We start from the raw sequence: 15,036 nt of genomic DNA on the forward strand, positions 1-15,036 counted from the left end.
GGCCAGCAGGGAGGGGGCAGTTTGAGCGATCTGGCTGGCAACGAGGGGCAGTTAGGGGTGGTCAGGCTGGCACACAGAGGCAATGAGTGGTGATCAGGCTGGCAGGGGGGGCAGTTAGGGGTGACCTGACAGGCAGGCAGGCGAAGATTAGGAGCCAGAGGTCCAGGATTGTGAGAGGGATGTCCAAACTGCTGGTTTAGGCCCGATCATCGGGATCAGGCCTAAACTGGCAGTCAGACATCCCCCAAGGGGTCATGGATTGGAGAGGGTGTGGACTGGACTGAGCCCCCACCCCACCCCTACCCCCACACCTGGCCTATAGTGAAGAGATAAAGGAAAGGAGAAAAGAATATTAAAATTTACAAACCAAATAAAATATTTTACTTTATGAAAATTGCAAAAAGTTGAGAAAACCAGTTATTGACATGTTATACAAATTCCTCTTGGTCTCTCTCAACTGTCTAGCCAAAAAATGCAGATAGAGAAAGACAAGTATAGTTTCAAGATCAGGTGAATATTTTCTTATATTTAGAGGGCAGAAGGGAATGTGATATTGACCACTGGTATGAAAAGAAAAATGTACAAATAAACAACATTATCAGAATAATTTAAAGTTGTTACTATGGAAAGTGTTCATACTACAAGTTTTGTTTATCTTTTCAGAATCATCACTTTCTTGGGAGAAAAAGAATGCTAAGGAAAAGCAAATCATTAATTTTAAAATACTTTCTTAACCTCATTAATGGGGCTTTCCTGGTAAGATTCTTCAAATTTATTTGGTCTAGAAAAAATGCAATGATTTTTTTTTTATTAGCAATTGCTAAAAATCACATTGACTTTTTTTTTTTGCAGGTTCTTGGACTTTTACTCATGGGATTTGCTGCATGGCTTTTATTAGATAGAAATAATTTTTTCACTGCTCTAAGTATGTACCCATTTTCATTTTTCTCTCTGAATTAAACAAGGCATTGCACTTTAAACAATTGCATGCATGATTTTTTCAGCAGCTGGCAGTACTTCTCTGAAATTCAATTTTTTCCTCTGAAGGTCTTTGTCATTTGGTTTTAGAAACACCCTGTCAAATGACAGGACTTAAATCCAAGACCATAAAGTAGAGCACATTTTGGGAGAGAAAACTAGGAATTTTGGACAAGAGGAACAAGAGAAATGCAAGATTATAATTGTTTTACTAACGCTGGACCTTTACAAGGTAGACTTGAAAAAAATAATGAAGATCAACATAGATTCACTGCCCAAGTTAAATATTATCTTCTAAACCTCAGTTACCATCTATTCTCATCACCACATGTTTAGAAATAAAATATATTTCCTATACAAACAACATGTATAAATGAATAAAGAAGATGGGAGATAGAGAGATGATAGGAGATAGATAGATGATTGATAGATGATAGATAGATGATAGATAGATAGATAGATAGATAGGCAGACATATATAAGAATATTATTCAGCCATGAGAAAGAAGGAAATTCTGCCATTTGTAATATAATGGACAGACATTGAAAATATTATACTAAGTGATATAGACAGACAGAGGACAAATATTATTTGATATGACATACACACTGAGTGATCTGTGAACACATAATAATCTGGCCACTCAATGATTAATTACATATATTAGAGGCCTGGTGCATAAATTTGTGCATGGGTGGGGCCCAGCCAGCCTGGCCAAAGGGAGGGGACATGGGCTGTTGGCCGGCCTGTCAAGGGGACAATTTGCATATTAACCTTATATTACTAGAGGCCTGTTGCAGAAAGATTCCTGCAATAGGGCTTCTGCTGCCGTCTCCACCCTGCCTTCTTTCCTCCTCTTTCTCTGCCCCACCTGCTTTCCTCCCTTCTCCCCCAGCCCGCCTGCTTTACTCCTTTCTCCCTCACCTGGCTTGCTTGCATCTTCTCAGCTTCGCTCCCTTCTGTAGCGCTTGGCTTCTTTCTACGCTGTCTTCAGTCTTTGCTCTGGCCTGGGTATGCAAATTAGCCGCCATCTTTGTTGGGTTGATTTGCATACTCTCCCTGATTAGCTGGTGAGTGGGGCTTTGTGATCGTAGCGAAGGTGCGGTCAATTTGCAAGTTTCTCTTTTATTAGGTAGGATAGAATATACACTGAATGGCCAGATTAGTATGTATTCAGAGATCATCATAATCTGGCCACACTCAGTGTATGTAGAATTAAAAAAACAACTTTGTAAAAACAGAGTAGAATGGTAGTTATCAGTGCTTAGGAGCAGTGGAATTGGAGATATATTGTTTAAGGGTACAAACATAATTAGTAGATAAGTTCTGGTGATTTTTAAAAAATATATCTTATTGATTTTTCACAGAGAGGAAGAGAGAGGGATAGAGAGTTAGAAACATCGATGAGAGAGAATCATCAATCAGCTGCCTCTTGCACACCCCCTACTGGGGATGTGCCCGCAACCAAGGTACATGCCTTTGACCAGAATCGAACCCAGGACCTTCCAGTCTGCAGACCAATGTTCTATCCACTGAGCCAAACCGGTTTTGGCAAGTTCTGGCGATTTTATGCACAACGTAGTAATTGTAGTCAACAACACTGTATTATAATTCAAAGCTACTAAAAGACTAAATCTTAACTATTCACAATACCAAAAGAAATGATAAATATGTGATAGGCTAAAGGCATTCGTTAAGGCTACTATAGTAAAGCCAACACATGGTACACTTTAAACTTACACAATGTTTAATGCGAATTTTATCTCAATATCACTATTTCCCATAGAATTCTGAACTTGAGGTCAAAAGACTCTAGGATTAATCTCACACAAGGTACCCAAGATTGTAAAACACAGAACCTATCAGCAGCCATATTTTATCTTATAAATTAAAGTACGGCAACAGCTGGTCTAGAGAAAAAAAGTGAGAGGAGTCAGATTCCAAAGGGAGAGACATCACCCACCTCTGATTTTTGCAAAGGCCCAAATGCATCTCCATACTTTCCCCAGGGTGTTTGTTCAGATATCTTGTGCATGCCTCCAGTATTTATTAAATATATTTTAATATGTAATATTTTTTTATTTTTACATATTTATGTAAACATATATTTAAATATTTTCAAAATATGAGTTCACTTACTGTTAAGTGAATACATTTAACTTTATTTAAAATATGTTAGATCTTTATTCTGTCCTTATTTTACCGTATCATTGTATGATGTGGTCATTCTGGACTGAAGTTTAATAGCCTAAGAATTATCCTATATAGAAAGAACTGGGGTTTCTGAAAGGTGAAGCAATCTCTCTCTGATTTGTTACATTAAATACCCATTTTGTTTGCAAAAAAACTTAAAGAATATGTTTCTGGCTATCTTTGCAGGGGTTTTTCATAAGTAAGAACTTTAGGATTAATGAGAATTATCTGTCAAGTCCAAAATGGAGGGGGAAAAGGAAAAAAAAATGAGTTGCACACAGTTACTACATTATTAAATTAGTGCACATATTAGCAACTGGTCGACCGGTCAACTGTCTGTCCCCTGGTGGTCAGTGCACATCATAGCCAGTGGTTCAGTGGCCTTAGCATATCATTAGCATATTATACTTTGATTGATTGAATGGACAACCAGACAACTGGATACTTAGCATATTAGGCTTTTATTATATAGGATATTCCTCTTGTACAGAAAGCTCTATCTAAATGTGGAGAGAATAAAATATAGCTTTAATAGGGCCATATTAGCAATAAACTCAGGGTAGCTTTTGAAATAATTTAGGTACTTACATTTTTTTGATGAATAAATAAATAAATGCATATTTGAATGTACATTAGTTGTACAAAAGTTCATCTTAATTAAACATGAAAATTAAATTAGAACACATGGTTTTTCCTCTGGGCAGGATGCAAAAGTGATTTCCCAGGTTCTTGTCCAGGTGGATTTGAAGAATGAAACCACAGACATAAGGTGATATAGGAAAAGGTCGCAATTTATTGGAAACAAGCACAGAGTTGGGATGGGTAGAGAGACCAAATAAGTCCCTCTTTCTTAAGGTTTATAAAGGCTGCAGTTCTTTGTGTCCTGATATCCCCTCTGATTGGTCACTAGAGCAGCTTCAGAGCTCAGACCCCACAGTGGAGTTCCTCTCTTTTTCTCCCTTCTGTTTTTCTATTCCCTGTGGCTTTCCTCTTTATCCTGTGAATGAGTGGATTCCTCTCCCTTTACTCTCCATCATGTCATTAAAAGAAGAAAAGTTTCTGTAAGGAAGTAAGAGGGTCTAGAAAAAGATTTTTTAAAGAGTGAGAAAGAATCCTAGTAGTTAGGCAACAGCTGCTTAGAGAAAATTTGGGTTGCTGCATTTATTACTAAACAGAAAACAAATATTACTTAATACTAAGTTATTTTATTATTTCCACAGATGAAAGTAATCACTTGATAGTGACTATTTTTGGAATTTTGATTGGAACTGGATCAGCTTTTGTTTTTCTTTTTCTCTTGGGTTATTTGGGAATTCAATATGAAGTCAGATGGCTCCTAATTCTGGTATGTATTTCATTTCAATAGCCTGAAAGTATATCTTTGATTTTGAATGCCTAAGTCACACAATTGAACTGAATGATTTATGGTATCACAGCATTTCAGTACAGTTCTCTTGGGCATAAGGCAATAAATCCACCCCTTCCAAGAAAGTGCTCTAGGTAGAATTTGAGGGGAGAGTTTTCCATGGATCAAATCTGTACTTCAATACTTGTGCACTTAGACGTTAATTTTTAGTACAGAGTCAACAGGGATCTGATTTTTAAGGTGAACTACAATTAACTAATGTAGGAATACGAAGACTAATATCAGTATAAAGTATATTCAAGTCAACAAGCATTGTAGCTTAGCATGCAATAGGAAACACATTCTGTGGTCAGCCCATTTTCTCCTTGTGCGCATGCCATGTAGAAAACTGACTTATAACTGAGATAAAAATTTATTATTTAACGAAAGAAATGTAACTGCTGAGAAGAGCAAACTCTAGCCTCTGGCTAGTATTCTCTCTCCCAAGACATAACAAGAAAAGGTAAATTACATTCAGGAATATAAACCGAACATGAGCCATTTATCATACATGTGGCAGCTATAGATCACAACTAACACACTTAGATGGACTATACTGTTTAACATTTCTTTTCAATCTAATTAATTTTAATTCACAGGTGAATGCCTGTCAAGAAGATAGCTAATAAATTTAACTGCAGTAATTGTGTCTTGCTGGGAAGAGTGCAGAAATACTTACTTTTCATGTAGCACTAAAGGTCTGGGTGGCCACTCTAGACACTGATTTTCAGTCTACTCTGGTCAAGGGAACTGACTAATTGAATTTCCTTCTGTGATGGTTTTAGAACTGAATGAAGACGGCATCAACGACATCTCCTTAGACCACATAATCTGTGAGGGTTCTATCACTTCTTTCTCTCTTGCTTATCCAAATGTTCATTGATATTTTTTTTTCTTTTGCTGTGTTGTTTTAATAATTTTTGTAAAACTTGAGGGGCAGGAAACGGGAGTCAGAAACCAAGGTATATAGTAAAAGGGAGGTTTATTTTTCAGTAATGAGCAAGATTCATTACGCAGGAAGTAGAGAAACCAGGAAAACTGGAATGGGGAGAAGGGAGGGACCCAACCGAACTGCCAGTTGCAGAACAGAAGGAAGAGACAGTAACAGGTGTATGAGTGGATAGTCCATGTAAGGAAAGGAACTGGAAGGGGTGGGCCCCACGGCACTTGGCATGCGCTGATTGGTGGTTCAATGTCTTGGCAGCAGAAGCTGGTAATGTCATAACTCCGCCCACCAGTTGGGGGGAAGGAGGATCTCACAATTTTGATATTGTATTTGAGAACCGGAAACTTCAGCAATACCTATGTGTATTTTAAGACTGAGTATTTCATATGGTGTACACTCTCATCATTGTAGCATCTATCAATAAAAATATGTTAAAAGCAGAGTTGTCATCTCTATTTTTCTTCTGTTTTAGTATGCCGTGCTGTTAATGTGGGCCCTTGGTGTTCAGGTTGTACTTTCAGCACTCATCTTCACAAAGAAAGAGGAGGTATGGAAAGATCAGCTTTTTTTTTTTTTTTTTTTTTTTTTTTTAATCTAAAGAAAATTGAATACGTTAGATTTTTGAAACCTGTGAGCCTATATTCAAAGCTAAAAGTAAATGTCTCTCGGGGTAAAAAGAGTCAACGAAAGTACTAGAATTCTGTACAGGAAGGGACCAGGTGTCAGATGGGAAGGGTGGGTTTGGGAACTTGTCTTTTACTTGTTTGCAGAAGATTGAGAATGTACAAATAATATACATTTGGATATAGAGAATGTGGAGGTAGAGAAGAAGATGCTGAGTGTGGGAAATCCAAAATTGGCCCCCCAGCCCATCCTGGCTATCACTGCTGACCCAATTACTTTACTGTATTTTCTTCTATAAATAAATATTTTCAACTTTTATTCATTTAAAGTTTACTAATTGCATTAAGTAGACTGGGGGAAAAAAGATAGACTGAATAATTTATGTATTTTGCACCAGTATGGCCATGAGTAAGATAGTTAAATTAATTAGGTAAGTTCAAAATAACACATAATAAATTGCATAAAGAAACTTCATAACAAAACCTACCTATTACAGCCTAAGGTTACTTTTAAGCCTTCAAGAAATATCTGTTTCTGGGCAGTCTGGGTTTTCTTTGTATTAGGGGAATTGTCCTATAGTAAAAAGAGCATGGACTTGAAGTCATACAGATTTGTATATGACTAGATACTTAATAGCCTGAAGCCTTGTCTTCATCTGTAGCCTCTGGTGCCTATTTACCTTACAAAGAAACTAATAATTTTTAAAGTTCCTGTCATAGAGTAGCTCCTCAACAGCCCCCTTTCTTCCCCTCATTAATTTTAAATGAGCTCTTGATTAATTCCTTGCTTCCTAGCATTCAAATTATCTCTTTAAGAAGGTACCTATGTAATGGCCAAACCCCATGGTCCTCAAACTGAGGCTTGCAAGCCGCTTGCAAGCCACATGCAGCTCTTTGGCCCCTTGAGTGTGGCTCTTCCACAAAATACCACAGCCTGGGCGAGTCTATTTTGAAGAAGTGCGTTAGAAGTTTAAGTTTAAAAAATTTGGCTCTCAAAAGAACTTTCAGTCATTGCACTGTCTCTGTTTATTATTGAGTTTGCCGACCACTGGCCAAACCCAACAAAATCTTCCTTTAGGGTACCATTGCCCTGCACCTTTATTAACTATCTTATACTTAGCATCTATCCTGAGTATCTAACTACTCAGGGCCTATTGTTAATGGCCTGGCATTAGTAGCTAAAATTTCTTTTCTCTATATCCAAAATGTGTGTGTGTGTGTGTGTGTGTGTGTGTGTGTATCTGTACAGCAGGTAAGTTCTATAAAGCTGCTTTGGTGGAAAAGCACTAGTTCCCAACCAATAAGCTTCTAACTAGGTATAAAACTAGTGATAAAACCTGATTATAATATAATACTTAAGAAACCCTAACACAGAAATGTAGTGTACCACTCTCACCCATATTTACTTAAGTATTATTCGCATTCTTTATCTACTTTAAGAATAATAAAGATCATCTATATATATATAAAAGTCTAATATGTAGTGTCCCCTTGGGAGTTCCACAGAGAGACCAGGAATTTGATCGCTCACTATGACATTCACTGAGCCCCAAAGGGCAACACAAAACAAAGGGAGGTCCAGGCCTGCAGCTGGAAGGCCCAATCGGCCTTGATTGCTGGATAGGCCTAGGGACCCTACCCATGCACAAATTTTGTGCACCAGGCCTCTAGTTTAATAATAACTACCATGAGCCAGGACTGTGATAAGCATGTTCTAGGCATTATATTATTGATCCTCTTAGAGGTGCACTGTTAACTCTACTTTCTGGTACAGAAAACTGTACCAGAGGCTCTGAGAGGAGAAATACTTGCTTAAGTATATCGTGGCCAAATGACAGCCTGCACTTGAACCCCTATTAACTCATCCCAGAGAAGAACAGCTTCGTTTACACTGATTTCTCTTCTACATTCAAAGTCAATTAAACTTTTAGGAGCCTCTAAATATCTTACTTCTTTCATAATGCCTAATTCAGTGTTGGAGAATGCACCAGGGCTTCAAAGGATGTTTGTCAAATTAAATATGTGTGAGGGAATTTTATTTATATAGTAGTCACACAGTTTATTTAGGAAACTCATTTTACTCTTATGTACGAAGGTGTGATTCTTAAGTGCTTTGGATCTCCCAAATAATGCTTAGAGGGTAAATGAGACCTTGAGTCTGTCCTCTCCTGGCAACACTATAGAATGCAAAACATCATTTTCTATTCTAAGTAAAAATTAACTTAGAGAATAAGTTAGATAACATATAGCTCTAAGTAACATTTTGTTATTCTAATCTTACACATATTAAAGCATAGATATATAAGTAACTACATAAGGATTTGACTTGTTCAGATGTTTTAATTATTATAATATTCTCACCAGTTATTAAATTTTCATTATTCAAAGACAGCAAAATATAAGGAAATGTTATTAGGCTGGAATTTAAATAAAACATATATAGACATCTCAGCTCCTCTTCCTTATTCATGTAAACAAAGCAAATAATTATTCTCTGAGTATTTGTCTTCTTGTTCATAAAATGGGAATAGTATCTGTTCTTCCTAAGTTTTGGCATTTTTGAGAACCAAATTGGAGAATACTTATGAAAGTCATGAACTTTTGAATGCTTAAGTAAAACCAAATACATAAGTACTCACTGAGATTGCTAAAAATAGGTATAAGGAAGAAAAAAAAGCTTTTGGAAATAAGCAGAAAACAAAAAACTAACTTTGAATACCCTTTTATGAGGAGACATAAGGAAAGTTCCCATCAAATTTTCACTTTTTATACAATTTTCAACAGGTTCACCAAGTATGGCATGATGAAATTGATTTAGTCATTTCTCAGTATGGATCTAAAGATGTGCCTGAAGACATACTTAAATGGACTATTCTGGATGCTTTACAAAAAAAAGTAAGATAAAATTAGCATAAAACTAAAAATTAAATGTCAGAGACAATCACTGTATGGTAGAGAGGAATAGAGGGAAGGGTAGAGGATAGGGACTGAGAAATGAGACGTTCTTTTATTTCTTCCCAAACAAATAGAGTATAATTGCATTGTCTCCACTTACAGATGTCAGTTGTGTCTTCCTTTTGTTATTTACAGCTCCTTTTCTGGGTTAAGTGATGTGCAGTTTAACCTGTTTCCCTAGAAAAGTGTTGGTGGTCTTTGCCAAGTAGAGTCATTAGTCCTCCTGCACCCTAGGGGGGTAAGTGGGAGCGCAGACCTAGCTAGCAGCAGAGTAGCATGCTAGCTCCCATTTGAGCCTGCACATTTGGATTGCCACAGTAGCTTTGTGATCCCGGACAAGCAATTTTCTTAACTTCACATTTCATATTTGTAAAATGGGCAGAATAACTCCTACCTCTAGTTGGCAGGAATAAATGAAGTAGTACAGAGAATATTTAGAAAGCATTAGATCTGGAACAGAGTAAGCAGCTAATACTTATTAGCTAATGTTGTTGGGGTTTTATTATTAAACAGTTCAGCTATTTCTGGGCAGTGAAGGGAATTGGTATGATCAGCCAACTAATTTACAGGAAAAGATGAGCACCTGGAATGGAGCATAATAAGTGCTTGATAAAGAAAGTAGCAAACGTTTACATAGTACCAGCTCCTTTTGTAAGTGCTTTAACTCACTAAATCCTCCCAACCAATGAGGTCAAACTATCATCCTCATGTTATAGATGTAGGACAGGGAGATTCAGGAACCAAGCCAGCGTCACCCAGTTACTAAGTGGCTGAGCCAACATCCAGTCCCAGACAATCCAGCACTAGATTTTGTTTTCTTAACTGCCTCATGTAGGAATAGTTCGTTATGTTTAGTACCCTTACTAAACAAAATTCACTTTGGGAGAATTGAAATGTAATTGTAAATGTTTTATTCTGCATACATTTTCTCTGATGTATGTGAAATGTAGAGATATTCTATTTCCATATTGCATTACAACCTTTTTTTATTGTCATAAAATGATAAAAGGGAAAACAATTCTATGTATGACATTACTATCATTAATGAGAGTCCAGCTTAAAGTTTGTAACCATGAATATAATTGGTATATTATATGGAGGTTGAATTGATTTAACTAACTTTTAATATCCAAACTCTAAAGCACTATTATAGTCATTCAACATTCCCAAGTTCTTATCAAAATTGTTGGTACTTATTATGACATAGACCACATGTGTCAAACACAAGGCCCGCGGGCCAAATCCAGCCCGCCAGGCCTTGCAATGTGGCCCGCACCGCGCTGTCATCACTGCACTCCGCTGTCAGTTTATGACATTGTCAGTTTATGACTGTTCAGTAAACCATTCGGCCCGCGATTTAGGCTGGATTTTAGATTTTGGCCCCTTCTCTGATTGAGTTCGACACCCCTAACATAGACAATACTGATGTTATAACTTTCAATAACAAGTTTAGAAAACAAGGAAACATTCACTTTAACCTTCTCTTGTTTTCTATGTGTCAAATATATAAACTGATTTTTTTCCACATCCTCCCAACTCAATAGGATAGGAAATGAGGCATTTATTAGATGTTTGATCATCTCTATGACTATCTTCCTTATTACCTTTTTGGTTCTTTGTTGCAGTTTTTCCACAAAATACAAAATTGAAAGTTAACATCGCATATTAATCCTAAAGAAAGTAGATTAATCCTCTAAATGTATATTAAGAGGATGACAGCATAGGGGGGGTAAATATAAAGAAAAATAACTGCTATAGTTCAGAAGAGGATTCTTTCTTCTATGTTCTGACTCGAAACATGGTTATAGATTTGGTGAATCAAGCATACCTTTCATTCTGGACTCCTATAAATTCATATATAACAATTTCAGCCAAACAAAGTCCACTTATCAAGTAGAGATCTTTACCTCTTGCTGACATCAACAATAGCAGCAACAATGTAATAGATTAAACAAATGTGTAGTTATTTTACTTAACTCACTACATTTTAACAGAGAATAAATTTATCATGAAAACATAATGTGATGAGCATTATATAATTAACTGCATTTTGAATATTTTATGTTAAAATTCATAAAATCTTTTTCCTAGTTGCAGTGTTGTGGCCAACACAATTACACAGATTGGATAAAGAATGAGAATAAAGAAAATCCAGAACAGGTGCCATGTTCTTGCACAAATTCTACATTAAGAAAGCGGTTTTGTGATGAGCCACTGAATGCAACTTACTTAGAGGTAAAGATAAGTCAAAGCCACCGCAAATATTTTACAGTGCCTTTTAAAATTTTATTTTGCAAGTCAATTTAGAATTCTGAGCCAATTTTTCTATAAAGACAATGTTATTTCTGGTGTTTGATTCTTTAATGACTTATCTAAATTGAGCTCATATTTAAGTGATTGCAGTACTATCTCCGATATATAATAAATAAGTAAACTCTCTGGGAGTATGTGATCTACTGGTGAATGCTACTAGAACTTGGTTATGCCATCAACCTTTCTTTCCAAATCCTTGCAGAGGAAGGAGGCACTATTGGCAACTCTTGGTCAGAGAGCTGCCATTCCAGTATTAAAGAGTATGGAGATTGGCAGAAACTGAAGGGAGGGGACCCCAGCAGTGACAAAAGTGGTATTCAGATAAATTTGGCATAATTGAGAGTACAGGTTCACCTGGAGCAATGACTATTTACAGGTATGGAGTATTGATAAACTAGAGATTTCCATCCCAAGAACTTCTAATACTTTGGATAGTTTATTTACTAATGTCATTCTAATTTTAATACGTATCTTTTAATTATATAATTTATTTATAGATAAATACAGGATTTTTTTTTAAATTAAATATATTTTTATTTGATTTCAGCAAGGAAGGGAGTTGGAGAGAGAGATAGAAACATCAATGATGAGAGAGAATCATTGATTGGCTGCCTCCTGAATGTCCACACTGGGGATTGAGCCCACAACCTGGGCATATGCTCCAACTATTAATAGGAATCAAACCAGTGACTTCTTGGCTCCTGAGTTGACACTCAACTGCTGGGCCACACCTGGCTGGATTAGAGGATTTTTTTTAAGCTTTTGCTATTTGGGTACTAATCATTTTAGGTCCTATTAACTTACACTTGTCTGCAATTAAATACCTTTAAAGCAATAAATTTCTGATTTCAATTCCATGACAACATCTTAGTATCTTTAAAAGTAGCAAGCAAGGTGTCCTGTCATCATATGAAGCTTCCTGGATTCCTTGTCTCCAGTTAGACACTGACTTGCTTTTCAGATTTTAGTGGATGTTTAATTTCTATGTCTCTTCTTTTTGGTAACAGAATTACATATAAAACTATGTCAATCTCCAAGTTAATTTAAGTGACATTTTTTCCTTAGGGTTGTGAAAATAAAATCAACACATGGTATCAAGCTAATGCTTTATCATTAATTGGAATTAACTTTGGACTTTTGGTTTCAGAGGTAAGGTTTTGTTCCTGTGTTTAAAGATAAAAATATTAAGTATAAATAATACATAATGATCTATGAAACAAACAGCTGGAGACCTAATCAAATAAGTTAATCAAAGAGGAGCCAGGATCTTGAGACTGTTAGCACCAAGAGAGGGAGAGGTCCGGCTGCAGATGATATCCCTAAATCAGCTAAGTCAGTGGGGATTGTTAACAAGGGGTCACTTGGCCGGTATCATATCATCACTGCTTTGTGATATTTAAAAAATACTTCCTATCTCAGCAGCCAGAGCACCATGTTAGCAAGTTGGCAAACTTCTGAAATCTAGGCAGATGTTTGACATTAACTTGTAGAAGCTAATTCATTCTTTCAAAAAATTTGGAGGGTGGTGAATATCTGCTGTCTTTCAGATACTGTACTAGATGTTAGGGAGACAGTGGAAGCAGCATAGATATATTTCATGATCTGAAGGGTGCCAGCTACAGAGCTGAGATTCAGAAGCAAGACTTCATTTTTTAGTCTCAGTGACAATTGATAAGCAAGTAAAGGGTATGGATTCAAGAAAACTGTAAGTGGACAGATTATTACAGTGCAGACTATAACATTGGAATGAATATATATAATGCGCAGTTTGGCCAAAGTAGAATAACAGTTTTAATCTCTGAATGATGGTAAACCAAGATATTCTTACAAACATTAGCATAATTATTTTGAAGTGCTTTTGTGTCCAAGGTGAGGAGTGTCAGGAAAGACCGAGGGGGTGGTGGTACCTGTGCTCCATTTACTATCTACCTTTTACACATTACTTTTCATAACCCTGTGCCAAAAAGAGGGAGTTTTATAAGATTGATGATATGGTTATAAAGATGAACAAAAAACAGATCAGCAATTCATCAAGGCAGCTAGCCCAATGATAGTCAATGTAATTAAAATTTACCCGTCTATTCATTCTAGTCCCCTCTATAAATGAGGTTGGTGACGACGAGGTTACTCTAGAAGACTCTCTCTTCTCATTCACAACCATATGTACCTTACCCTGAAATTTCTCACGCTACTTGATCTTTTCTATTTGATCTTTTTTTCCCTTTACAGTATGCATTTTAATGCTTACACAGTAAATGCTGACGTTGTAAATTATTCTAATTGATTACATTTTGATCTGCTATTGTTTCCTTTTCTTCCAGGTTTTGCAAATCTCATTAACTGTCTCTTTCTTCAGACATATCAAGAACAGAATATTTGCAGAAATGTGATCTTTGGATTTTAACTTGCCTGGAAGAAACCATTAATTCACAAAATAATTACAATATATTGTTTTATTCCAAAAAGGTTCTGAATTACATTAGTGAAGTTTAGGAGTCATTGGAGACATTGGTTACTTGTAACATAAATTTTTTGAAATTATAATACATCACTCCATGAATTTTTTACTAACTTGGTTTTTCAACATATCAAATATTTCAAAATATCAAAATATTCTACAGTTTAGAACTTTACCTTGACTTACTTTCTGAATACAGGGGATATCACATATATTAAAATAAAAATGTAGTCAAATACTACCATATATTTTGAGTTTCTTAAATAGAAAATATTAATTAAGCAATTATAGCATGCACTTTACATTTGCAAATTTTAAGAAAATGATACTGATTTAGGAAATTTAAAAGAATATTGAAAATCTTCATGATACATCTCTACTGAACTAATCATTTGTTTCTTTTGATAATGCTAACAAATTAATAATAAACTTAAAATTTCAGAGATTTGAATATATTTTGGTGGCAATAATATATTAAAATAACAATGTTTTTAAATTGTGGTAGAAAAAAAATCTATTCGAAATGATCTCTGAATTCCAATACTCTTTACTGACTCTTCACTTGATTCTCTTTTTCCTTAATGTTGTTGAATATGTGTATGCACTATTCCCTAGGGGAAACAAAAATAACCTAGTTTTCTATTTTCTTAAAAATGATAGTGTGAGAACAAAAAGCAGTATTTTGAAAAATATAAATAACTAGTATAAAGATGTGAGCTGTTCTTATATCATTATTGTCCTTTTAGCAAAAGGCTGTCTTGACCTTGAGAAAATGAAGAGAGGATAGAGTAACTGAAGATCCTACATTGCTCCCACCCCTTCAGAGGGCTCACACTCATGTACTAATTCAATCAGATCTCTTTTCATCTATATGTTCAGTACATTGAGTATTTTAGAGACCTGTGGAACTTTTTTAAGTCAGCAAAAAAGAAAATAGAATTACCGTTTTCTCAAAAGTGACCTGCAAATAGATATGACTTACATGCTTTAAGGAAAATTATCTTGACATTTAAAGCTCATTTTCAAATTCTTATTTTCCCAAAGTGTGGTATGCGCACCCCCAGGGGTACGGGAAGAGTTTGGTGGGGGTCCGCGTTGCACCAGAGTTTGGTGGGGATATGCACTGCACGGTGCTTAGCTGCGCCTAATTCTACATTCTCATGA

At 35.9% G+C, this 15,036-nt stretch overlaps 1 protein-coding gene across 1 annotated transcript; it reads left to right on the forward strand.

The window, feature by feature from the left end:
* Nucleotides 1–690: 690 nt before the first annotated feature.
* TSPAN19 (tetraspanin 19) lies at nucleotides 691–13,804 on the forward strand (the record flags this gene model as incomplete). The annotated part of the gene is made up of 8 exons (XM_084876444.1): nucleotides 691–756; nucleotides 853–925; nucleotides 4,393–4,517; nucleotides 5,996–6,070; nucleotides 8,931–9,041; nucleotides 11,193–11,336; nucleotides 12,480–12,563; nucleotides 13,736–13,804. 8 exons carry the CDS (start codon nucleotides 691–693, stop codon nucleotides 13,802–13,804), a joined length of 747 nt encoding a protein of 248 aa, XP_084732570.1.
* Nucleotides 13,805–15,036: the final 1,232 nt, after the last annotated feature.

This window comes from Pipistrellus hanaki, assembly GCF_964339955.1.
Source record: "Pipistrellus hanaki genome assembly, chromosome: 3".
Lineage (NCBI taxonomy): Eukaryota > Metazoa > Chordata > Mammalia > Chiroptera > Vespertilionidae > Pipistrellus > Pipistrellus hanaki.